Consider the following 27,695-nt stretch of genomic DNA (forward strand, 5'->3'; position numbering starts at 1 on the left):
AATGAACAGAAAGTGAACTGAAAACAGATCTGTGTGTCGAGTACGGGCCACAACAGGATGATTGGTAAGAAAGTGGGTTTCTCTATAGGAGCTTTACTGCCAGGTCAGCAAAAGTGCTAAAAACACTTCATTAGGGGGGGAAAAGAAAAATATCTTCACACACCTGCATACACACAACCACAACAACACACAAACACACATTATATAGTTGTCTGCTGGCCCATGAGAAAGTTGTTGTGCCCGCCCACATGATCTGACCTTCCGACTGCAGGAATCCCTCACTACGGCCCCAGTTCCCTTATCTCATTAATTTGAAGAGAAAACGTATATAAACTTCTGTTTGTTTTCCGACTGTTGTGAAAGTTTAATAGGGATTCTAGTAAAACTTGTGTAAATGTTGGTGTGAAAGTCTCTGGTGGACAAACTTTATTTTGTTTCATTAAAATCAGCCAAATGAATGATTCATTTGACAAATTGTCATCTGTATGTGGAGCTTAATGCAAAGTGAACGGTATCCAGCAGAAATGAGTCAGCTTTTATTATTCAAGTAAATGCAAAAGTGAAACTAGAGAAAAAAGATAAACTAACAAATTCCTCAAAACAAAAATGTAATCCTTTCCAATCCTCATCAACAATTAAGAAAATGTCACTCTGCTGCTTTTTAAAATTAAAATAATCTGTGTGAACTGGAGCTTCAGTGGGAATCAGCAGCCCGAGGTGAGTGTGGTATATCTCCACTGGGCTGTGCATAGTGCTGCAGTGCTGGCAAACCGAGAACCTGCAGGTAGTTCCACACGGTGAACAGCGAAATCAATAGGCTGCTCACGGCAACAACTGCCACTCGTGCATTCCCCTGCACATTTCTAACAAAATAAAGTTGAGTCATAACCATTTCTGATGTGTGTGTGTGCTCTTATTTCTGCACCATTAACACTGTGATGCAGCACCAGAGGGAAAAAGGAAGAGGACGTGAACAACTCGCTGCCGGGTGCCACCAAGCAAATGTCAACAATGTGCATTGAGACAGAAAAACAAAGACTAATTTTACTCTTTGGTAGACGATCGTTTGGTCGACATCAACATTTGAAAGTTTGCATAATGAGACAGGACACTTCAATTGTCAATATTAGGCTTTATCGTGAGTTTCAGAAGGAGGGGGGGGGCACTGCAGCAGTGTATAATATGATACAAATAATATGCATTTATAACAGAACAAAATGTAAACTTACTCTAGTCGACCACAAATTGTTATTCTGACCCCAACATGTGCACTGAGAGTTAAACCTTAACTTGCATGTTGTCTTTGTTGGACAAAAACAAAAGTCAAAACATTTCTGTGTGTTGTTAAATGCATGGGTGATCAGGAACACTTCAATTAATATCACAGTGGACGTTACAATTATCAACACCTAATGAAGATTGTCACTAATGGTCCAGCTTGACGGTTTAATTTATTGTATTGGTCACTGAACCGTGTCTTAGATAATGTTTGTTGACGACATCAGCCACACCCATGTCTCTTTCTCAGCCCCCCCCTCATTACCACTTGTTGCGTTGTCCTTGAATAAGACACGTTATCCCCGATCTGCTGCTGGCCCACAGATAAGACTGTGCTGGTACTGGGCAGTTCTCTGGTGTGATAATGTGTCAATGTCTCTTCACAGTAGTAATCACGGCCTGGATGAATGAAGGTTAAAGAAGGAGATAGCTTGGAGCAGTGAGGTCCCAGCAGAGGAACTGAGGTGTGCTGTGGATTATGAATCAGAGGGCGTGGGGCAGGATTCCCATGTGGGGGCTCTGAGCAGTAAGAGGTGCGTCATGTATGACAACTTTGTCTGTGGGAAGCCTCTGCTCTTTACAGCAGGACGTTGGGCATGTGGGACACGTGTAATGGGTGTATTCATGTGTAAGGAGGGTGGAGCCCATCACCTGATCAAACCAGATCGCCTCCACCCCCTGCAGGACGACTGCATCCCAACTTTGGTTCACTTCCAAGGTCGGGGCTCTGATCCCCGCAACCTGAGGTGGAGCCCATTAATTATGCTGACCTATTTCTTTTTCCACAGTGTTTCAAATGAAGAGAGGATAAACTGCACCACACAGCAAATTCCTGTGGTTTTCAGTGTAACGAAGCAGAATACAAATCAAAACAAACAACCAAAGTTCCAAGTCTATTCCCCAACGAGACCATATATCAACAGGCTCTGCAGCTACTGCATATATGAAGAAGCACAGTCCCCCTAATGCCAGAGGCTCCGTGAGACAACCTCACCATAATTGAAAAACCGTGTCAGACCTGCCACAGACAAATTAATAGACGCACTGCAGCACGTTGAGAGCTGGGGACAAAGGATAGATCGAAACAATGAAATTAAAATGATGCAGTCGCACCAGGCGGAGAAGCAAACACCGACCATTGTTTCCAACGTGAAGCCACTGACTACAACACAATACAGGCTCCTGAATTCAATTCTAATCCACTTTAAAAGGAGCAAATGGTCCTGACAAGTAAAGTCTCGTGTGGGGAGCAAACAGAATCTGCTGCAGTACGATGACGGGTCCAAAGCAGGAAGTCTGCGAGGAGAAGCTGAAAAAGTGACTCGAATTAGATCAAATCGGGTTTGAATATTGATTTTATTTAGATCTAAAACCATAAAATGTTACACTTATATATATATTATAGAAGTTATAAAGTATTACCAACTTGTGCCACCACTTTTTATGTTAATACTATTAATGCAAAAGAAACAGTAGAGGGATTAAAACAAACCCTTTCACTGTCATATACATTCAGACCGGATACAAAGATGGACGATAAGACGGCTTCCTCCAAAGTGAAGCAAAATCCCCTTGATCGCCCCCTGGTGGCTGGCTACAGTGTAGCTCATAAACCCGCCTTGACATGGACCAAATTAAAATCAATCAATTACTTATGTGATGCTATAAAAAATGTGGTGAAACATCACGATTAACAGCTGAGACGAACTCGCGATTGGCCGATCGACCTCGATACCACAGCTCCTTCCCCTCATTGCTACCATGCATATTTTAGCTTTATTTTAAAACGAGAGAAGGTGAAAACGTGTCATCCATCTTTATAAACGGTCTGTGGCTGAGATAGTTTTATTATGCAGCTTCTGCTAAGGATGAGCACTGCTTTCACATGTCCTTCCCCCAAAACCTATTATTTAATTCATTACCAATCCACTGTGCTGTGAAAACATGACAGATCTCCAGCCCCCTCCCTCTAGATAATAAGTGCTCGATAACAATAAGTGGCTTTGAAACTGAACCTCGTAAATCTCAGTGAATGAGGTTTTTCTTAAATTCGGAGGAAGATTTCCCCACATACAGGCAAGAGGAGCTGATAGAATCTGTTACTACTACAGCGACTTCTGCTGCTGCTGCTGCTATTATTACTGGAATCAAACCTCGATGTGACTCTAAGTAATGAACACAGACTGAGGCGAGTGTGTCACTATGACAACCACGGCTCAGACTGCCACCAGGTGCTCCCTCCCATACTATTAATACCTTCTCCGCCAAATGAGCGGCATAAGGTCGCTGTAGTTCACAGCCCACTATTCCAGTGAATTATGCCGCTTTTCTACTGACACATATTTGGACACAGAGTCTGGCTCCATAAAAGCCGAAGGGTGTTAGCATAACAGCAGTGCTGGCATTTGGCGCGGAATAAATATAGATGTCATATAGGTGGCATTGTGTAGGAGGCCTTGTCCTTGGGAGGAAGTAAATTAAGAATTTGCCGTCTCTCACAATCTAACAAGCTCACAAACAAGTCTCCTTACACATAAATTCACCAGCACGGAAAGAACCTTGAAGTTCTTACATCATAAAAGCTTTAAATGACTCCTCGGCTGTTAGTGAGAGGATTAATGATATGTGATATGATTTGTTGTGGCTCTAATATTTTAAATAAAAGCAGAAATAGAAGCAGACCTTTGCAGAAAGTGAAGCTTTGAGTCTGGTTGTTTGCTCAGCATGTTCCCGCGGTGTTTAAACTGGTGGGGTGCCAGAGTTACTGATTCGTTTAGTTTCAGAAAACTCATTAAACGAGGAACAAGTGTGACAAGCTTTGATTTAGGAGGGTTTACTCCAGACACACATCAAAGCTGGGTACAAAAAATAATGAGAACAAAGACACAAATTTATTTTAAAAAAAGGAAACAAAAGAGATTTATTGGTCTGTGAAATATGAAACATAAACTGAGAGGGGGGACGGAGAAACAAGGACAGATACAATGTACACAGGGCCGAGTCCTACCTTGACCTCAATGAAGTCCGGCTGACCCACAGAAATGAGCTCCGAGTACGACAGCATCTCCTCCACGTTCCAGGCCTTCACCAGCGTCAGTCTGTACACCGTCCTCTGTCTCTGCACGGGGGGTGGGGGGGGACAGGAGGTGGACAGGAGGTGGACATTACAACCACATTCAAATAAGTCACTTCCATCTTATCAATCAAATAATTCAGACAGAAACATGAAAATAACCCTGTTGTTGTATGTGCATCTTTTCATTGGCGCTTGTTTGTTAATTAGCAGGATTTCGTAGAACCTACTGAACCGATTTCCATTAAACTTCGTGACCGGCTGGTGCACGAGCCAAGGAAGAAGCCATTACATTCTGGAGTGGATCCAGACAAACCAGACTAGATTCCACTTTCCTGAACATGGTGGAAAGAGGGCGTTGGCCTTGGCAGAAGTCTGCGCTCTCCTCTCGCCCTTCAAGTTCATGAAGGCAACTGAACGTTATGGTTTTATTCCTTCTGAGGAGGAGAGGCTATTTAAATTCACTCTGACAAACATTATAGGACCCTGGGCTATATTATTTCAGTGACATTGTATTTAACCAACAGGTTAATGCAAGTATAATGTATAGGGCTTTACATCAAAAAAAAAAAAAGATATTAAATATGAGTATTTATTGGAAGATACTTAATATATACAGATCTGAATCAAGGCCAAGAAAAGCAGGTCTTATATGAGCCCATTCCACTTTCCCCCCGGGTGAATGAACGGACTGAATAGATCCCGGCTCACGGCTCAGCGGAGTGGATTCAGGATACTGTTGTTACTGTGTGGCACCAGAAAGAGGATTATTGAGAATGTGACTGAGAGGAAGAAAGGCATGAAAAGACGAGCAGAGGAGATGAGAGACGGGGGATTGTGAGGACAGAGGACATGAAAAATGGATGATGTAAAGAAACTAGTAAATGACAGGGGGAGAGGAGAGTGTACTCTTTCCCTCATTTGTCTTCCCCCCCCCTCTCTCTCTCAGGCGCTCTCACTAGAAGGTTATCTATAACACTAGGTCCTTTCAGCCCAGTAGAGTAGGGGGATAATTGGCCGGTGGAAGCAGGAAGGTGATGTATTTCAAGCTGCCTCTTTTCTAAATCCGACACCGAGGGACAACTCTATCAGTCCCACTGAACCGCGGCAGGGAGGCCAGGTGGAGGAGAGCTGGCAAAAAGGAGAAGAGAGAGGGATAGACGCTTAGGAAGGATGGAGCCAGAGAACCACCGTGAAATGGAGACGTCTGGAGCAATAAGAGGCGGAGCGGAGGTGATGGGAACAGAGAGGTTATTTTTAGAAGCTGGGAAGCTACACACCGACATATTGTCAAAGTGAGGTGTACACATTCATACACACAATTAAACGCACTACCCTCGGGGACGTGCATAACTAGGTTGCCACTTAGTAGAGCGCATAACGCTGCCGAGGCCCAAGAGTCCCCTCAAATGTAATCAAGCTGCACCACACAATTCCAATGCCGAGAAAAATTCCCTCTATTCGAATCCACACCACATTTGTATGGGTTCTTTTTTGGTCCAGGTCTCATTCTTCCAGTAAGGAAATCAATTCAGCAGGTTTTGCGTAATCCTGCTGACAAACAAACCAACCTTTAAAAAGGGGCTTAAACAAAAAATACAAAATAACCGTAAATACTGGTGGACAGCGTGGATATGACCATACCACTAGGGGCGCTCTCACATCTACCTCGTTTGGTACGGACCCCTTAAACTTTTAGGTTTAGTCCGAAACAAAATACCAGGTGTGAACGGTTCCTCGGACCACAGTCTAGGCCAGCGAACCAAAATTTTGTAGCATTACAACATTAAACAATAGAAGAGGAAAGATCTAAGTTAAAGGAATATCAACATTATGTTTAGTGTCAACTCACGTGACGTCACTTGGTATTTTGTCTAGCGCCATCTTGTTTTTATCGAAACCATAAGTAAGTATATTTGGTAAAGTGGGGTAAAGTGCAAGCTGTCAATCACATGGCATCCACGCCCCGACACATACAGTGCGTTATCGTCTACCTGACTCCAAACGGGACCATAGTTTACCAAATGAACATCTTGCTGTATTGAAGAATTGTTTACTGACGATATAAATCAAGTGAGAAGTGAGATTTCTATAGAAACTGTTGGTTTCTGCCGGTCATTCAAGAGAACACATGGTTTGCAGGCACTTCCACGTTGGCTTTAGTTTCCAGTATTAGGCTGGAGTTAGACCAGTGCAGCACGGGGGGGGGGGGCCTCACAGCGAGAAGGACCTTGATTTGAACCTACAAGTTATTTCTGTGTGGAGTTTGCGTGTTTTCCCCACTTCTCTGTACTCTGGCTTCCACCCAAAGACATGCAGGTTAAGTTAATTCGCCTAATGGATGAAGGTTTTGGCTCATCAACACATATCATTTACAGTAATTAGAGTCTAGATTGAGGAGGCTGCTGAGAAGTGAACGCAGTCCGTTCAGGGATTAATGTGGAAGGGATCATTTACAGTAATGACCTTTAAATGACCACAGACTCGACTGGAACTGAACATCTCAGCTTCCCAGTGGCTGAATGTGAGGCTACTGATTATCTTAACTCCGAGACGTGGTGTTATTTCTGGTGCACCGGCACTTGCTTGTTGGCCTGTGGTGAAAATAGCGATCTAGATGCAATTAGGGTGCAATGATCCGTCACCAGTGATTTGCCTCGAGCCGAGCGAGTCACCAGCACCTCCAGCTGAGTGCTAATGAATTTGTCCGTTGTTTGCTAAAGACGCCGGCTCATTACAGGTCGGTGCAACAGAGGCTCCCTCCGAGAGACTTCACAGCCCACATGTTTCCCAGGCTCTTTGTGGCAGTGGCTTTTTTTTTCCTTCTCAATTTGGTTCATTGGAAAAGCACACGAACCAAAAGGAATTGATTTGCACAAGCAGCGTAGTGGTTAGATTCAGCCTGTGATGACGGACCTTCCATCTATTTCGTGAATGATAAACAGGACTGCAAGGTTATTGGATTTCCTTTTCTCCTCAACTGCTGTGGGGGTATCTGCAGGATCCTCTTTGGATGTGGCATTTCAACTCTGATACGCCAAGCCAAAATGTTAAAAGCTTTAAGAATCAATAAAATTCCACCCTAGAGTCTGCACAGTAGGCACAGGTTGGCAAAATAACCAGACCTGGGAGAACATAACTGTGACAGAATTAATATTTTCAAAAAGCTCTGAGATCTAAATGTCAAGTCCTAGTTTTGGTCCAGCTTCCTAACACAAGCACAGATGATTTGCGTTTACATTTATCACGTGAATAAGGAAAATGCAGGGAGCTGATGGGAGCTGAGAATTCAAACCTGAACAGCGTGTAAACAATGTATTTCCCGGTTTTATCCCAGTGTGTTTCACAGAGCCCCATGATATTGTAAAAACCTACTGGCGATACATTATTTATGATTATGAAGTCATAACTCCAACTACTTGGAGTGAATCCACACAAAATGTACATGCACTGGCACTCACTCTGCATAGTTTAGGCATATATATATACATGGAGCTTTAGAATTTTACAACTGCACAACATAGTTTTGCATAGTTTATCTGGGTGAATATGACTGAGCAGACATATACGTCTTGAGTAGCACTTAACTTTGGAGTCGCATACAGTTCAACTTCTTGTTCACATGCTCACATCTCCTATCTCCTGTGTCTGGAAATCAAACTACCACCGCAGACAACCTACCTTCTCTCCCAGGGCCTTGAGGCTGTCCAGGAAACGTGGCCAGAAGTCCTTGAAAAGCGGCCGGTCAATCTTCTTCAGGCTGTCTCTGGTGCTCGCGTCCACACTCACGTATAACTGGGTAACTGGCACCAGGGTCCTGGAAACGACAGAGGGAGGGAAGATAGGAATGAGAGAGTTTGAATGATAAAGAGAGTCTGGCAAGAAAAATCTAGATGCATTTGAAAAAAAAAGAAAACAAACATCTCTCTGCAGTTCGGTCACGTACAAGAAAGTAAACATTTGGGCTGAATATAAATTTGTCCCGTTCAGATCCACTCAGAATATCCATCTCTTTTTGTTTTCATTCATTAACATGAAGTCAAACACGTCTACTGAAAAAAACAGTCATTACAAAGGGGGGATGAAGGAAGGGGGTTAGAGAAAAAGGTAGTTGTTGAAAACTAATGAGCTTCTAAATATATGAATTTATTTGCATGTAGCTGCACAACCTTTTAAAAGCAGGAGGAAGCATCGGAGGAGTAAACAGAAGCAGAAAACTACAAGATTAACACGACTGCAGCAGAAAGAGCACCGAGTGTTCTTAGATGGAAGAAGATGCATCTGCTGTGTAAATTATGTAAAGATGTAAAAAAAATAACCAATTAGCCGAATGAGCATCAAGAAGGAAATTAAGGGAAATTCTGTTCTTTCTTCTGCTTTCTGAAGAATCACTTCCATTGCTGTACTGAAATATGGAGCCAATAAACTGAAACAGCTCATCTCCAACCACGTGGCTGCGGCCGACAGGATAAAGAAATAGCTGACGCTCGCTGTCCTTGCCTTCAACCTGCTCAATGAGGACACACGATAAGTCGGCCTGTGACGGTCTAGTTAGCCGACAGATCCCATGTGTCACTTTATGTCTCGGTGACAAGTTGCAAGGTCTCAAGACAGAGTGGCATCTCTTGATGGGGGGGGGTTAGAGGACACAGAGAGTGACAGGGTAAACATCTGGACATGAAAGATTAATGTTTATGTCAAGCAGGTCCACAGGCATACATCATTTTCTGTCTAGGTTGGGGAGAGACTGCCTGGGGATGTGTAGGTGTGGACATGTTCCCACCGGTGACACCAGTATTAAAACTGCACATTTTACAGGAAAAGATGTTCAGCTCATCTGTGGAGCTGACTGAGATCTTTAATGATTTAGCCTCACTCCTGCAGTGCACTTGAAGTCATATGCAGTGTTTCCCATTAATTACCTAGACCATGTTGGGTAGGTGACTCCTGTGTGAGTTAACATTAAAATTACATCTGCTTCCACATGTTGTCTTGTGCTGTTTAGTGAGTTCTTCCAACACCGTGATGGGAACAAGCTTTGTTTTATTTATCTCCTCCACAAAGTGATGTCAGGGAGGCTCCGCACCACAGGGCTGTGTTGACAGAGCCCAGTGGGGAGAAGCTGCAGTGTTGAGGATAATGACACCTCGAGGTCACTTCAGTGTTTCCTCCCCAGACGCTAAACTTCTCATGTCGACACTCACACACACGCTCTTGCATCTAAAGTACGACGTGTGTGTGTATTTGCAAAGCGTCCACCTGCTCCACCTGAGGTTGTGTCGTCTTTTATGAATGTTTCATGCAGTTGCTTTGCATGTGTCTGTAGGAGATGTGTCTGTCGTGAACTCTTCCGTCAAAGAAACCCTGGTTGAAGAAAGTACAGACAGGAACTCTCACAGACAGCACAAAACGAGCATAGCATGTGTGGACTGCAGGTGAACTTGAGATGCTACATCTCATGGGAAAGAGCTTTTATTTTTGAAAGATGTGAGAGAGCATGTGGAGCCAGCAGCATGTGGCCATTAGAGAGAATGCACGTTTCAGCACTCCGGCACCGGTTTCAATATTCTGCAATTATGGTGTAAAGGGACAGTTCATCTAAATTAGAGAGGAAACATCTCCCTTACTCCTTCCTGCCATCTGGTCCTGCCGACAGCTTGGGCTTGACGAGCCAAGTTTTGGACGTGTCCGCCCCTGAAACTGAATCTTGAAGCTAATTGAGTTTTACGTGTCCTGCTCGAAGCACCAAGGGGTGTAATCTGACAACGTAGAGCTATTTACAAAAAAATAATTATGTGCATTATAAATAACATCATTCAACACTGTCTTACTGTCATAGGACACAAAACACGTCACTTTCACACCGACCTTGGACTGGATCAACCTGAGCCATGATCCGGTTTGTTTGTTTTTAGGAAACCTCCGACTTTCGGACCAATGCCAGGAAGTTGATTATGAGCACTTGAGCTATTGTGGAGTTCTGCGCCTAAAGTTGGTGAAGCAGTGTCACAATGATATCATAAAATTAAGCAGTTCAAATGTCCGCCCATCTACAAACCAATCAATGTCAAGTATAGGGAGACACAGCCCATGTCTGTGATTCCCAACTCCTCCTCCCCGACATCAAAGAGAAAGGCAGGAGAACTTTAAAGACATGAAAGAGACAGACTGGGACGTACAGTACGTTTGGAAAGTAACAAACAAGTTTTATCACCCACAAAAACAACATCTCCGTTCAGCTCTTACCTGATTTCCTCTGGAAACTGTGCATTTGTGACCAGGAAGCTGGAGATGCGTTGGGAGTGGAGGAGGCGGATGAAGGTGTTGATTTCGGGGTACATGATTGGCTCGCCCACCAGGGAGAGGGCACAGTGCTTGACTGCCAAACCCTCCTCGTAGCGCTCGGGCTTCACGCCAGGAACCCCTGCAGGGCGAGAGAGAGAGAGAGAGAGAGAGAGAGGTCAGTGGCTGATTAGATGACGGTTGTGAAGTCGATTCCACCTTTGACGTCGTCATTGTCTCCCAACAGTGAAATCAAGGGCCTCACACGCAGAAAGACCAACACTGCCGGGTTGAATAACTGCGGGAGGTCAGACTTTAAAGAGAAACCTCATGCTCATGAAAAATGGAGGGATGGGATGGGAGGGGAAGGGGAGGGAAGGGAAGACACAGTATATTAAGTTTGAGCTTTGGGAGTTCGGCCCAGAGCATCTCTCTCCTCTCTCCTTCTCTCTCCCCTTCTCTCTCCCCTTCTCTCTCCCCTTCTCTCTCCTTCTCTCTCTTCTCTCTTCTCTCTCCTCTCTCCTTCTCTCTCCTCCTCTCTCCTTCTCTCTCTCCTTCTCTCTTCTTCTCTCTCCTCTCTCTCCCTCTCTCTCTCCTTCTCTCTCTCCTTCTCTCTCCCCTCTCTCTCTCCTCTCTCTCCCTCTCCTCTCTCTCTCCTCTCCCTCTCTCTCTCCTCCTCTCTCCTTCTCTCTCTTCTCTCTCTCCTTCTCTCTCCTCTCTCTCCTTCTCTCTCTCCTTCTCTCTCTCTCCCTCTCTCCCTCTCTCCCTCTCTCTCTCTCCTTCTCTCTCTCCCTCTCCTTCTCTCTCTCCTTCTCTCTCTCTCCTTCTCTCTTTCCGCTGGGTGGTCTTGGCTCCTCTCACTGTTCAGTGGATATACAAGGAGAAAATGCAAGGTGCAGTAAAAACCTGCTCAGTAGTGGTTTGAATAGGATCATGAAAGCACAAAAGGTAGTTTATGTATGTTTTTTAAGTTTAACTGACTGTTTCTCTTCAATTTTCAGAATACCAAATAAAAATATAAATCATAAAGAAGCATCAAAAACCGTTCGGCCCTCAGCCTCAGTTATTAGATGCTGCTGTGAATTATATCCATTACCAGACTCAATCAAATTAGAGTAAGAGGGAAAAATCAAGTCTTAATTTCCATTAGTTATAGTTTTGCGAAAGGAAATCATGGTTTTCCACATTGGGATTACAACCATACGGAACTAACATTTGACATTAATTAGATAAACTGGCCAAACTTGATTAACTAAACCACCTGGTGATGAAGTCTTAATTTCAAAATATAGCATCTGTGATTTTATGAGGTATAATAACATAAAACAAACAGTTTTCTATTGACAGACTAGACTGTAAACAAAGACGACATGTCTCAACTTCCTCCCACTGAAAAAAAATGGAGCTATGATTTCCCAGATACAGGTGGCGCCATATTTCGCTTTGGCGTCATTTCAACCAATCCCGAGTCAATAACATTACGCCACATTTTCATTGCATTAAATATTTGATTAAGACCAAACTTACTCGACACTTAACACTTGAACAAACATCAATAACCTGATATGACGGAAACAACTTTCTTTTAAATTGGTCCATGTCCTAACTGCTAACATGGAGGAGCATGTGGTTTAAGAGCCACCCGGGTGTGAACAGGATGGTTTGGCTTCAACTGTGATGTCGTCCATCTTCATATCCAACCTATGCCTGGCAGTATGAAGACGTAAATGCCAGTTAACACAGTAAACAGTCGATTGACACTCAGGGAATAGAAACTCGTTTCATACCCTTTCCCTGGGATTTGATGTCATATTGATGTAGCTACAGCAGATGCCATTTCATTTAAGGCTACAAGCAGGGAATCTTAATTAAATAAAACTTTGGACCGTTGCCTTCGTATGCTTTATGAAAATGTCCATGAATTATTGATAAGGTCTCAAAATTCTCTATGGTCGAAACCGCAGAGAGCAACTGTTACTGCGCCGCCTTTCAAGGACAAATTACATCGCACGACATATGCAAAGACATCAGAAAGGCAAGCTGTCCCCCCCCAGGAGAAATCCCACTTAACTCTGTTCATAAAAGCCAGCTGAGGCTGACGGTAAGTGTGTGTGTGTGTGTCAGAAATCTCATTAAATGTATGCATCTTGTGGAATTAGTTATGTGAAATTCCATTAAAGTCTCACATAGCTCACCCTCTCGGGGCGGAGAGTGAAATCAAGTCTATCAGCGAGGACATGGGACTCTATTAGAAGCCAGTGAATTGATTCAAGAGATGACAGCTATTATCAAAGCCCTTCGATTTCTCCTGGACTTGACCTGCACTCTGTGTGGAGACACCCACACTCATGGAAGATTATCCTGTCCTGTACTTCTTATCCCGGTTTAATTGGCTTTTTTCTCATTCTTACCGAAACACTTTCCACTGGTATTTTTTCATCAATAGACTTAAAATTTAAAGTTCATACAGTTAAGTGGAGAATTCATGACGGGAGTGAGTCTTCTTAAATGTTAAAAGTGCGGTGATGTTGTGGCTAAGAGAATGACGGAACTAAATGTTTAATTCATGCACTGACTTGGCTGTGAAAGTCAGAACATCCCCAATCTTCTTCCTCATATGCAAATGTGCCACACGGTGACATTAAATCATTTGAAATGTATCGTGATGCCTCACACACACACACACACACACACACACACACACACACACACACACACACACACACACACACACACACACACACACACACACACACACACACACACACACACACACACACACACACACACACACACACACACACACACACACCACGGCTAAATGTGAAATACTAAATAAAATAATCAAAGTGCAAGTTAAAACCTCAATAAACCATTCTAGTTGTTTATAGTTTCAAATGGTCCTGGAAATTGTTTTGGTATATCCTGTCCCAACTTCCTGTGACAGCAGAAATAAATCAACACAGAGTTCTGTATCACTGGACACAGAACTCAGGGGAGAAGAACCTGATATAAAACACTTCAGTGAAAAGTGGCAGCACATTAAACAGCATATATTCACACTTTAAAAAAGGTGACTAATAACTTTACATAATAAACAGTAACGTGGTATTTAAAGCTGCTATTCGATGAGACCTTTTAGGCAGAAGATTATCAAGCAGTCAGAGCAGAAACCGATCTGGTAAACCACACAGAGGGCTTCAGGAGTCATCTGGATAATTCACATTCACCAGTGCATCACTGTGGACGGCAAATGGACCTGAACGCTGCCGAACTGGAAAGGAAATTAGAGACGATAATGACAATATGGGATTTCACTTTGCTCCATTATACTTGTTATTTCAACTGCAAAGCTTTGATTTGTCAAAGCATCTAAAAATGTACTTTTTATTATTTCCAGCACAACACATTGTGGCTGTAATCCCTTTAGTGACAAATGTGTTTCTCACTCTAAGTGGACTAAAGAGCAGCTTATAAGCTTGTGTGCACAACTGTTCCATTATGATCACATCAGGAAATTACATTTTCAATGACAAAATGCCTGATAGCTCATTATGAATAACACAGAGAATGATAGGAGCTATAAAAGTGGGCCTTTTAAAGACGATACGTCTCAGAGGTTTTTAGCATTTGGCTTCTGCATCATGTCAGGACAATGGCCTCGTTATTTTATAATGGGATCAGCAGTGGCTTTGAGGTTAGATCATCCGACTCTGATGGTCACAGGATCTAACCAGGCTTTAAGGATGCTTCAGCTGGAGGTACAGTCGTGCACGTCAACGTACTGCGGATTTTGTATTAGACGTCAACTTGGAATGATATCGAGATTCGAGAGCTTTTGATAATAAGGATAAATGCCGGTGTTGATGTGCAAAAACATTTGATTTCCACAGTTGAATTTATACGTTATCTCCTTTCTCATGCAAGCAGCCCCTTGCTTAAATGTTCTGGACATTTCCTTGTTGTTGTGAATCCGTCTCCCTCGGACAATCTCCATGTCTAGACCCAACTGAGCAGCCAGTCTCAGGAGTTCTTGTGTTGAAACAGCTTGTGAGAGTCGATGTGGCTGTGCTGACTCTGGGGTCTGCAGAGTAAATCTGTTTCAATGGGCTGCAGACTGGGGCAATGTCAGAGTCTATTACTTTTCTGTTTAACATAATGGCAAAACAAGTTCACCTGAGAAAACTTTGCCTGGTACTTTTGAATTAAATGATTAATTCCTTAATTAACAAAAAAGTAAAAAACAGACAAATCAATAAGAATCATGTACAGTCGGCTGCTACTTCTGTTCAAGTCTTGATTCTAAACTGGTGAAGATCTTGCTTTTTAAGCTTAGAATCCCTGTGGAATACAAAACAATTTTCTAATCAGCATTTGTTTGTCTTTGATAAATATCTGATTAATGTGTCACCACTTTGTTTTGACAACATTTCCTCAAAAGCCCTAAGAGCAAATCTGCTCAGGGAATACTCACAGAACGATCACGAAATTCTGTTTTGCCTGAGCTTTGGGCGCCTAACCAGACGTCCTCAGCCAACGCCGGTGGAAGCCAGAGAACCAAATCCCACATGGAAATAGTATCAAGTACAAGTCGTACAAATGGAGCCCAGAACTGTGGATCCAGACAAGGTTAATTCTTCTACTACAAAACAATACCCAGTGTAATTCCTGTTCTTTTCTGTGGAACCATCTGCGAGTTTACAGCACCACTGTTGAAAATAAAGAGAGTTGGGACAAATAGGACGCAGTGAAGGAGCAAGATGGGGAAATTACATTGTGTGTGTGTTTGTGTGTAGGTTGAGGAGTGATTGATGAGCTGCTATAGCGAGGCTGGGAAGAAACAACAGACAAACCATTAGCATTCTGATCTTCCCTCTGCTACACTTCCCCGAGTGTTAGAGGTCACGAGCAGTGAGTTCAACATAGGAATCAGGCAGAGTGCGATGAAGATGTTGCTGCAAGTGTCTGAGTTTATTTCTACGTGAAGAATAAAATGTATAATGTTGCACTACTAACTGATGAATCGATAAATAAAAAGACAGACAGACTTGTCACAGAAACGGAGATGATCGTAGCGATGGAACATAAACAAACCTCTGAACTGTCGAATGAGGCTCTGGTGCTTCTCCACGGCCTCCTGCAGGATTTTCTCTGCTGGGTCCATCTTCCAGCGCCACTCTGTGCCCACCGGGTTGGTGTGATGTCTGTTAGTGGTGCAGACAACAAAACAGATGAGGAGCTGGACAAATTCCAACAAGCCTTAGAGCTGAGGCTACACACTGGTGGTATTCACAGGTTTGTCGCCCTTATTGTTTCATCACAGAGGCTGAACCGAGTATCAGCTGACAGTCGGTATCACTCTTGATGTATTTATCTGATTGAGACAGATTCTGGTAATACACAGTTAATAAACATATTTCACTGGAGCCACGAAAACATCCTTCTATCGAGGTGAAAAATATCAAGACCACAGAAGTTTATTCTCAATCTGAAAGTGAAACAAGCTGGTCGTGTGTATTCTCACGCTATAAAAACACATAAAGGGAAAGAATCCATCCTACTCTAAAGATCGCACCTCCTCTAGGTGTTGCTGACACCTATTCACTGTAAAAGTGTGATGTCTGGGTGCAAAAACAAATCCTGAGACATAACAAATATCCGACAGTCTGTTGCGTGCATATGGGCACACACCACACGCACCGGCCGTGTCCGTCACATCCACTTCCACCTGTTGCTGCGGAGACGGATGGCGAGAGCAGCGGCGACGATACGTCTGTGCCCCGAAACTGCTGACTCCCCGTCATCTCACATATCTGCCTGCAGAGAGGACGGCATATCTGTGGCGACAGGGACGCGGTTCACCGCTGCACATTCTGACAGCGACCTTTCACTGCTCAACACAGTCGCCTTTCCAAATGAATCTTGAGAGGTGGAGAGGGCCCAGTCTCTCACCAGTGTCACGACGAATCACTGTCCACCTTTTCGGCCTCGCGGTTGCGCTCGCCATTCGTCTTCTGCGCATTAATAATAAATGTGTGTGCCGCAGAGAGAGAACATTGCTCGGTGCCTCATGGAGGAAACAAGTTCAACCCTTTTCTAAACAGGAAAACTAAACATGCAGAAAATAATTAGAGCCCCATGATTTTTGCTTTCCAATGGGGAGTAAAATCAGTCGAGCTCTACTGATATTCCTCAAATGCTGGTGGATGTATTTGTAGGGTACATACCTCCAGCAGAAGACGCACTTGTTAGCGCAGGCGAGGCTGGGGGTCGTTTCCATGCAGCGGTGGGACTCGATCCCGTAGAAAGTGTGTTTGTAGCAGCCTCCTCTCCCTCGCAACATAGACTAACCAACAGAAGAGACGCAGTCAATGTGAACACATGTGTAAGTTTGTCAAAAAATGTAAAGCTCTATTATGAAGAGTTAAATCTAATACCTTGGTCCATCGACAAAGCTTCACTCCTGAGTGACTTCCAATTAGTTTGTAGCCTGCATGGAAAGAAAAAGAGCATGTGAGGAGAATAAGAATCAGAGAGTCTGTTTCTAGAACCATTTAAGACAAATTCAGCTTATAACTAATACACAGAAAAGTGGAGATTACATTATCTGTCTATAAAGTCATGCTTTCACAAAATCCTGTTCATTCACAGTCCTTTGCTCAAAGCTACTCAGCATCTCAGTAAATCCACGAGCAAGTGCTCAAGGACAAGCTAACAGCAGGAAGGAGAGGAGGAAGAGGAGGAGAGGACTTCCAGCTCCCTTTCAGCACAGGAGGAGGAAGAACTGTGTCCAATTCAATTTCTTTATAAGTCGGCCTCTCTGTCACAGCCTCATAGCACCTGATACAAACAGCCATGTTGGGAGAGTCCTTGCTGCAGGCTTCGATTTTATATTTTTTAGTAGATCCTACTTAACCCGTGTAGATTAAATGTCTAAATAGCAGGAAACTTTAGTTAAGATGGATACGAGTTCTCACAGCTTCCACACATCTCAGGTTTGATGCTTGATGAGTCAAATCCAACTCATTCATCGTTCTTCACGGCAATTTAGGAGAATATCTGAAGAAAAATAAAATGCTCACACACTGTCCTTGCTTTGATTAACCACCTGAATGAAACTGCCTGCGGCTGGTCAATGGTGTTCTTGACCAGTAGAAAAAACACCCAAAGGCACACACACACACACACACACACACACACACACACACACACACACACACACACACAAACACACAAACACACACATGCACACACACACACAGAATTGAATTTCTTCACCTAATGTTTGCTGTGGTGTTGTGACCGACATCAAATTGATTCTCGGCTTTAAAACGCCTCGGAGCGTGTCCTCGTCTGACCTCGTTCCTAGTTACTGCAAGGCTCATTGAAATGAAAGATCCCAGTGGAAACCACAGAAGGGACCTGGACCGGCCGACAGTTTATTTAACTATTATTAATAGTCCTAATGGGAACAAAGTTTCCTCACTTGTGTTTGTTAGAGAATTCAATTGCCAGTGACTTTATCTCATGTGTCAGTGGAGCTCAAGCCAAAGTGAGGGGGGGAGTAGATGGAGAGGAAAGTTTACTATTTCTCCTTTCTCTGAGGAATGGTGTCTGCTAAAAACTAACATGTGCTATTAATAATCTTACAAACCTACAAGTGCAAAGCATCAGTAGTTCAGGCAAAGTGAAAAATGACCCTCGGCTTGTTTTCCTCCACCAACAAGTGCAGCTTCTGTCTTCATACATTTTTTTACCAGACTCATATGAGGTCACCATGACCTTTGAACATCAACTGAAATATTCTTCAGTTCATCTTTGAGTTCAACTGGTCACATTTGACCTAGGACTTGAAGATATCATGGTTTAAGACCATCTGATTCTGATCTGATTTCGGGGGTCTAAGAGAACATTTGTGCCAAATTTGAAGAAACTCGCATGAGGTGTTCCTGAGATGTTCTGTTCACAAGGCACAGAACATGTACGGTGAGGTCACACTTTGACCTTTGACCACCAAATTCGAAAGCAGTTCATTCGTGGGTCCAACTAAACATCTGTAACAGATTTGAAGACATTTCTTCAAGGCGTTCGGACGGACGGACGGACATCCATAAAACATAATGCCTTCAGCTGCTGGTCGTGACGTGAAGGTGTAAAAGTTCAGATGAACAGACTGAATACAAAGTGAAAGCCTGTTACTCAAACATCTGTTTCTGTGGTTAAATTAGTGACCACCTGCTTCTCAACCAGCTCTTTATAGACGACTTCAATTTGCCACCAGACCACATCAACTGTAAACTGCTGCTGAACAGAAACAAGTCCTTACTCAGAAGACTTTTAATCTGTAGGGCACAAAACCAGTGGTGGCCTCTAACTGTGGAACTAAATAACTTGAGATGAAAGTTATTTGGGTGCAACATTATTTACTATTTATGTGCGATACTCTGTTCTCCACTCTGAGCCACCTGGGGGGGAAATAAAATGAGCAGGGAGCAGATTTGTTTAATCAAAAAAAAACTAGAATGGTGGCAAGTATAGCACATATTTCAACCAAGGCCCAACAGTCCTCTTAAATTCAATCAAGCTGCACCAAATTTCACATATTCATAGATATCACTCGTCTAAATATGCCAGATTTTTCATTAAGATTCATGAATTATGCCCCGGGAAACTTTGCAAAAAGAGGAAAGAAAGCTCTTTGTCCCGATCCGCCCCAAAATTAATCAGGTTCTGTCTTGGCCCATGTCCCATCCTTCCACCGAGTTTCATGGAAATCGACGGTTGTTTCTGTAGTTTTCTTGCCACAGCCTCTTGTTAAACTCTCTGAACTTAGAATATCGCCTCATTTAAAAAATCTGCAGCTACATCAAAGACAACACTGACCGATAACCCACTTCTGTTGTTTTCTGTTGTTGCAGACAAACACGTCACCTGCAGCTACAAATGGAGCAAAAAAAATAAAGAAACAAAACACAGTTTTCACTAAACCATAACGGTGACATTCCAGGTTTTGATTTGAGGAAACCGTGTACAGGTTGGACTCCATCTGAAAGTTGATGGCACATGATTTGCCTGAAACATGGAGCCATGTCCAAACTTTCTTGGACGCTTTCAGTAGTGGGACTTTTGCCTCCATCATGTCATGCCAGAAAGATCGGCTATAAAACATCCGTCCAAGACCCAGTCTCATTCAAACAAAGCCAAAACTTTCATCCTTTGCTCCTTTTACTTTGCAAATAAAACAAACTGTCCACTGGGACCGAACGTTGCCAACACACACACCATGAAATAGGTCGGCATTTGGTCAGATGAAGTCTTGCTCGGTCCTATTTATAGAGTGTTGTGTAAGCCAACAGCGGGGGGGTCATTAAAGTGACCTGCCTGAATTAACTAAATATTAGAATAGATCAAATGAATAGTCTCCCATCATATAAAATCTAATTTAAAGGGCTATATTTTTAATTCTCTCTTTTTATTCAGCCTCATGATTTAGTCAATGTTCATTTTCTAATTTAGTTTTCTATTATCTTCTGTATCTTTTATTGCATTTTCCTCTTACATAGATTTTTTAATTATGCCATTAAAGTTCTTTTTATCCATAAATGCATTGTTTTTTTCTTCACCAGGATATTTCCTCATCATCTTAATCCAATTAAAATCTCAAGTTTTAAACGTAAAGGACTCGGTGAAACTTTCCCACTTTCCCTGTGTAATAAGACACATTTCAGTGAGTTAATGTCATAACCCTCAAATCTAGACAATCACAGTTTTCCTTAATGCTGGTCATTGAATTAAGAACTTGAATATCATGAGGACAGAAGCTGAGTAGTTCTGCTGAGGTTACAGTGTGGGAGCAGGGAGGAGCTGGACGGCGCCCTGAGGACAGGAGGAGGGTAACTGGACAGCAGGACGTCTTTTCAGAGCCATTAGACATCAAACATTCCCCCAGAAAAAATAAAGACTGGACCAAGATGCACTTTCAGCTTCTGAATACTCACATATTCCCTCTTTCTACAAGGAGCATCAGTGTTTGAGGCAAATGGATGCGCAATGATTTTGGAAGAAAACATCATTAAGTACCTGATTTAACTTGACTTTGAGAAAACTGACACCTCTGTTAAGGAATTAGGGGATGGGGGGAGGAGGGGGAGGAGGGGGGCATGCTTGTAATGCATTCTGCTGAAAAAAAAAAGAAAAAAAGACACGACTCATAATTTCTGTTCCAGAGTGAATTACATCTTTGCCGCCCTTGTGACCTTGGCAAGGTTAAAGATATGCAGCAGCAGCTGGTGTGCTCAGTTTGTAAAGTGATTTTCTTATTGCCAAGTAATGCAGCTATAATTATATGCATATATTATACACAGTGAATATTATACAGTCACCAGCGATACCCGGCAGATGTTCCTCTCAAACTGGCTGTATTTATTGTATGTATAAGTCAGAACATGTTGTTTTACTAAAGAAAGATCCTCTGCTCCTCACCTTGTTTGGTCAGTGCCTCTCTCAGGGCCGGGGTGATCATCTCTCTCCTCTCCTCTTCATCCTCAGTCTTCTTCACTCCATTCAGCTTCGACAGCTTCACCATCTGTCCGCCTCCTCGACCCTCCTCTTTGCTCTGTAGACGCAGAACTCACAATCAGTCATTGTTTAAAACCACGATCTGTGGAATCTTGAAACATCAGCCTTTGGTTTTGCTGTATACATCTTTAAAATAAATAGAAATTTAAGTTATATGATCAAATCATGATCTCGATTTAAAACCGTTTGCAATCTCATGTCTACCTGATCATGTTCTAAGATATAGGAGTTATAAGTTTCTGTTTGACCACACCATCATCACCGGACACTAGAGGAGTCAAGGTTTGATGTGAGCCGACCTGGCGTCACAACAGTTCCCTGTTCCTCTGCTAACTTGGTCAAGAACCATCCAGGTTAGCAACGAGTCACTGGCCAACGATGACTCAAGGGATATTGTGTTGCCTACAGAACAATGCCGACAAATGGGGAGATGTTTTGAGGACATTGTTCTGCAAACTGCAACTTGATCACACCCGTCACTGCAGCAAATGTCCTGAAGAGCCACAGCAGATTAAATAACTGCATGTTTTAACTTCAGCAGCATCGGAGAAGGTCAAAGAAACAAAGAGCTCAAGTTTTGTTTGTTTCTTTAATCCAGATGAAGGCATCGAATGTTGAGGAAGCAGCTACTACTTATTCAGAAAGGCTTTTTAAGTGCCAAGACTTTAAGGAAACAAGTTAAAAGTAAGAAATACTAAAAAGCTCCTCTGAAGCGTTAGATGTTGGAAGGAACTGTTGGAAGGGCTGTGATTTAGTTCTTACATAACTTTGTGTATGAAATAACCATTTAGTAATAGATTTGAGCAAAGGGGCCTCGTCTCGTCTAGACAGCATAGTTGTCTTAAGGTCCTTCAGGGGCCCAGTGAAATGCAACAAAGGGACTTGAGCTTGATACGACAATTCTTGGACTTTATATCGCGACAGCTTTTGATGAACAAAGCCACTGCAGCCTTTTGCTTTCAAGGATTAACAGCTTCCTTCAGGCTCGGATTGCATTTGTGTTGTGAACAGCATTTGTATGTAAATCTAAATATCTTACAGATGCTGTTTACAGATACAACAGAAGATTAAGTTCTGCTAGAGAAGTTGCCCCAGGGGAGTAGGTATTAGAGTAGAGTAGGGTTTCCTCTTCAGAAAGTGGTGGACGAGCTGCCGTTCAGATTAAACATGTTCAAGTGACAGCTCCTCACAATTACTCTACTGGTGCCTCTGCGTTGGCTTGTATCAGGATATGGTGTATGTCACCTTCTCAGCACAGCAGCACTCTTAAGGGGCCGATACGCTGTCAGCAAACATTGACAAGTGTTTGTATGTGTGTTCCTGAGGAACAGAGACATTCCCCTGGTTCCTGTGCAGCTCGCTGCAGGGCGACGGCTCCTGTTCATTGGTCTCACGGCTATAAATGCTACAGAAATGTGCCACTGAGTCGTGAAAATGTCTCAGAGAAATGTGGGCGAACGAGGTCTAGGTGCTTCAGCCAAGCCAGTGTGATTACCACTCGACTGAAAGTAGTGTGAGCTCCATCAGACCATTATCTGAAGAGCAAACTGAAAACTTGAAACAGCAGTGACTGATTGTTTTGGACATTAAAGCTGCTTATTCACACATCCTGCAGACGTGCAGCAACATCATTTGCAAAACCTTGTCTGTTTGGTGAAAAGCAGGTACAGTGTTGAGTGGTGTCTGCTGCGGCTACAAATTAAGCTACACGGTGGAGTCATTTTGTAGTGGTAGCGGATTTTTTAGTTCCCTACATAGTGCAATTATTGTTTCCCATAATGCATCATGAAAAATAGGGTATGACCGGTGGTCACTAACCGAAAATATATACCTTCATGCATTGCACTCACGGCGGAGAGATGAGAGAACAGCAGGAACAGCCCGACCCGTCGTACAAATGTAAATATAAATAAATAAAAGTATTAAAACTAAGTGTCAAATAAACATTTTAAATTCATTGTGGGATTTTCCACTGGCAGATGTTGTTGTACGTCATAATCCTGCAAGAGCCTATTGGGGTTAGTGAGTGATGGGGTGATTTCGGACGCAGCCTGAAGATTATCACCGAGAAGAGACCAAGCTTAAACATGAGCGGTGTGAATACACAACCTATGGATTGTGCGTCTGAGCGTGACGTCAGGTGTTCAGGGCCCATCTGTCTCTGCTGACAAACCACACAGCGGTGTACTTTCACCTTCGAAGCCCATAGCAGCTCTATGTGCTCTCTGCAGCTGAGGCCACGTACTGTAGGTCTCATTTAGGAGCTAAGGCCCCATGTACATCAGAGACGGCACATTACTAACAGCAGCAGCAACGGCCCCTACCGTGAGCAGTTTCCTTTGTCAGCAGGGGATGCAGTAAATAAACAAACCATTACGCTGTGTCAGAAACCGCCAACACCTCATTCTCATGGTGGAAGAAGATTAGGTGCTGAGCTGGATGGACATCGGGACACGTCATTTATCTTTCTGCAAATTGTGCGGGGTGCTGCTGTGCTTTGGGTGGTTTAATGGATGCTATAAGTCAAGCTCTATATCCAGATATCAGTGCTGGTCTGTGGCAGCCCACACACACAGTCAATCAGGGACAGCGTTAGCCACACTGAGGCACATTATCACCAGGATGTGGCTCAAAAAGCTTGTTTAAGTTTCCAGGTATTTGAACCAGACATGAGAATTCTGTAACCTGCACTTTCCTTTAAATCGCAGAAGATGAGGAGGCTAGTTTCCGACTCTCAGGCGGCACAAATGTCCACTTCCACAAACTGAAAATTCAGAAAACATTCACAACAAGCAGCCGACAGTGCAACAATCTGTCCCTGTGGCGTTTAGCGTGCGGCCCTTGTGATTCATCTGGCCCCGGCCCCTGATCCCCACTGCTCAGCCTGAGAGCCTTCAGACATCCAGTCATGACCGGGCCTGTCCGGACAAACAGAACTGGGACATCTCACAGCATCGAACTGAGCTCTGGAACCGTGACACAAAACGAGGCTGATGCAGCTGGACAGTGCATCGACAACACACAGAGAGACGGGCAGGTGACCAACGGAGAAACCCGAAGGCTCAGAGACATGAAAGAGAGCGAGAAGAAGCGGAAGAAGACCTGGGAATAGAATAAATTAATAAAGTATCAGCACCTAGTTCTGCAGTTACACACGTACAAATGAGGATGTGATTAATATTGTATAAAGAACCTGAATTACCCATGTGGCAGTGCCTTTTTAATTATTATACTAATTAAAGCCTTAATATGTATACTTCTACATTTCAGGGGACACAAACAATAATAAATGAGTCATGTTTATTTACGAATGCAAACAGTATTGTATTATTCTCTTCACAGCTTCTGTATCACCTGCATGAAGAAGATGATCAATTTGTGACTTGAACATTGTGAAGCAACAAAATCCGACATTCCTGTAGTGAGTCGTTTCTCGGTCAGTGTTTAAACAGCTTGTTTACATGGAGCTATAGAGGTGGTGATGTAAAGGATACACAACATACACAGCATGACTTTCATACTAACTAATATGGTACCATTAAGGTTGTGTTTTCATCCCTGTTTGTGTGTTTGTTTGTGTGTTTGTTTGTTTGTTTGTTTGTGTGTCAGCAGGATTACGCAAAAACTACCGAACAGATTTCCACGAAACTCCAGATCAAGTAGTTAAATGTGTTTTTATCTGTTGGGCCAGTCTAGTTGTTGGACACATATTTAGCAAACAAAAGACTTGCTCCGTTTCTCCTTTGTCACCACTGAGTTTGTGCGTTAACACCACAGACCTTTAAGTCAAAGCAGCATCTGCACCTCAGCTTCTCTTCCCTGGAAACCGAGTTAACATTTAAACTCAGCTGAGAACGCTGTGCAGCTGCTCAGGTTATTGATCCGCTCCACACTATCTTCTATCTGGCAACACTTTGCCTGCATGAACTGGACAACTGGCAGAAACAGACGACTCCTGGGACAAATTTTTATTGCCAATGCAAAGGTGCAAAATCAATAAGAGCAACAATGGAAAATCTGACACTAGACAGACTATGAATAAATCTACAGCCCAAAAGACTGACATAGAGTAAAATTGAGCAATATAAGCTCTGCAATCTGGAAGCCAATCACAGCCAGTCGATCAATGAGGACGTTTGAAGAATCGCAGACATGAACCTATCATCAAGTTCAGAAGTAATTCAGGCTTTCTCAATCCTGCCTGGCAACAAGCAACACTAAATTAATGCAGGTAAATCCATCTGTAACATATTTAGCTCTTCATCATTTGGATTCATAGGGTTGGATGAAGTAACTTGTTCAAGTGAGAGATGATTTGTGAAGAAAGTAGACAGCTGCCGACACGTCAACCAATTAATCAATAATAAAAAGAAAAATCTAAACAATTAATGCTGCAGGCTCCTTTTCTGAAATGAATTTTAAAGACCACACGTTTTTTAAATTAAGTTCAGACAAGATCCATAAAAACAGATCAAGTCTGGATCATTAGATTAAAGAAGTGCTGCAGTGGTTCGCCTCACACCAAGAAGGTTAATGTGCTGACTTTTACTTTAACTGCAAGGTCACGTCTGCGTATTCCTATGGAGGCTCACATAGCTGTGTAATGAATATGGAAAAATATGAGTAAACAAACGTGATGAAACATTGCCATGATCGTTAGGGGAAGACGGTAATAAAATCTAACTCAATGGAAGCCAGAGAGGAAATTAATGAATCCAGAACAATTCACTTAAAGAGCATTTACCACCAGTGAGTCAAAGCACATGAACACAGACTCAAGATATAAATGAAGGTCTGGTTTCCGTTTGGTTGCATAAACAAAACAAAAAAAATCTGTGAAGCGTCGATCTTGTTGATTCATGCAAATATCTTCAGAAGTGAAACAACAGCAAGTGTTGAATATCAGCCGGAGACCAATGATTCACTCAGAGTCCAAGTTAACTGAGGGTCTCTGCCATCACCTAGTGGTCAAACACGGCCTGAGATCAGTTCTAAAGAGACGCATCTCAAGCAGTTCCACACCACAGCTGATCTTCAGCTTCGTGTTGAATACAGCAACACAGAGTCCATTCTTCATCAATAACCGGAGACTCAATTGTAAAAGATCAACTCCATATTCAGCGGTCAGGATTATTAACAGGGAGTCGCACGAAACAGATTGAGACCCTGAATCTAAGCCGCTGCTCCGTCGTAAATTAGCTAATTTCCTTGTTCACACTTAATTTGTAGCTTGGCTAAATACTCGTCGTCTCTTGGCGAGAGCAAATGTTTAATGTAACAAAAAAAAAAAACTAATTACATCTTGTGCCGCCTGCTCTGTGCGACCAAATTATGCAAAGAAAACACTAATTAGTTTCCTCTACGCACAGCAAACTTGTCATCATGACACGAGCCATCGCAGCAAATAATTAGAATGTTATGAGACAAGTTACAGGTTGAATAAAAGTATATTTGCAGGAGGCGAAACGGAGGAATGGGAGTGAATGGGGACTTTTGTGTTTGGCCGCTAATCTTCAGGAAGAGAAGAGAATGAGAATAAAAACTAAACGTAGTCTGGCTCTTCTCACGGCGACAGACACAACCGATAAGAACTGAGGGCTCTGACACAGACGTCTGTCCAAACCTCCCAGAGCCAACACACAATACACTGTAATATTTATGTCACAAAACAAGGGACGGTCCTGTTGTTCACGTCATGTTCCTCATCTGTGTGCGAGACATAAACAGGAACTCTGTCGTGAAGCATCATTCATTTATGGGAACAAACTTTAGGAACCAGAACGGCTCACGTCAAACTGCGGTCACATGAAATGTTCCGTCTAAGGTAGAGACGGAAAAACAGAAGAAAATGATTTCACACTTCCCTGACCTGAAGAGAAAATACTCATAAAGGCAAATCTTCCTTAAAAAGTTTCATTTCAATTCTCAAAAGCAGCTCGTGCTCCGAGCATCTTGTTGTTATGACCTGATATTTCCAGCTGAGAACGAAAAACTGCACCTGGAGAATATTTTAAAGTGTTAAAGAGTGAGAAATGTATAATATCCACCAAAGAAAAATAAATGGGCTTATAGGTTGATCGACTACTATTACACGTTCAAGGTTTCCAGTAAACAATAGAGATGAGGTTGCCAGTTTGACTCCCAGCTTGCCGCATTATTTTCTCTCTTTCATTGCCACTAACTAATAAAAGGCAAAATAAAACTGGTTTTCATCAAAGTTTTGGAATAAAACCAACCAACATCAGGATCATGGGTTCACAGCCTGTGGAGCTATGATTTGTTTCTGTTTGAACACAACCGTTGTTAATGCAACATGAAAACTAGTGAACAGAATTTATTATAAACTCACTCAAGTCAAAGTTTCCATGAATGTTTCCCCTGAAATGAGATTCAAAACAACTGGAACATTCATATTTTCTATTATCTCTGCTCTCATCGCTCACTTCTTTTTGCCCGGCTCATAAAAAGGAGACCGATAATGCCT

At 42.8% G+C, this 27,695-nt stretch overlaps 1 protein-coding gene across 1 annotated transcript in view; it reads right to left on the reverse strand.

Moving 5' to 3' along the window:
• Positions 1 to 27,695, reverse strand: part of tyw1 (tRNA-yW synthesizing protein 1 homolog (S. cerevisiae)) — a 49,575-nt gene that overhangs the window by 14,535 nt on the left and 7,345 nt on the right. The window contains exons 8-14 of the mRNA XM_035154236.2: positions 21,116 to 21,248; positions 17,071 to 17,123; positions 16,861 to 16,979; positions 15,728 to 15,837; positions 10,598 to 10,775; positions 8,033 to 8,168; positions 4,286 to 4,396 (exon numbers count right to left, since the gene is read on the reverse strand). Of these exons, the coding sequence (XP_035010127.2) occupies positions 4,286 to 4,396; positions 8,033 to 8,168; positions 10,598 to 10,775; positions 15,728 to 15,837; positions 16,861 to 16,979; positions 17,071 to 17,123; positions 21,116 to 21,248 (840 nt within the window). The remainder of the gene's footprint in view (positions 1 to 4,285; positions 4,397 to 8,032; positions 8,169 to 10,597; positions 10,776 to 15,727; positions 15,838 to 16,860; positions 16,980 to 17,070; positions 17,124 to 21,115; positions 21,249 to 27,695) is intronic.

The sequence above is a fragment of the Hippoglossus stenolepis genome, chromosome 4, assembly GCF_022539355.2.
Source record: "Hippoglossus stenolepis isolate QCI-W04-F060 chromosome 4, HSTE1.2, whole genome shotgun sequence".
NCBI classification, from domain to species: domain Eukaryota; kingdom Metazoa; phylum Chordata; class Actinopteri; order Pleuronectiformes; family Pleuronectidae; genus Hippoglossus; species Hippoglossus stenolepis.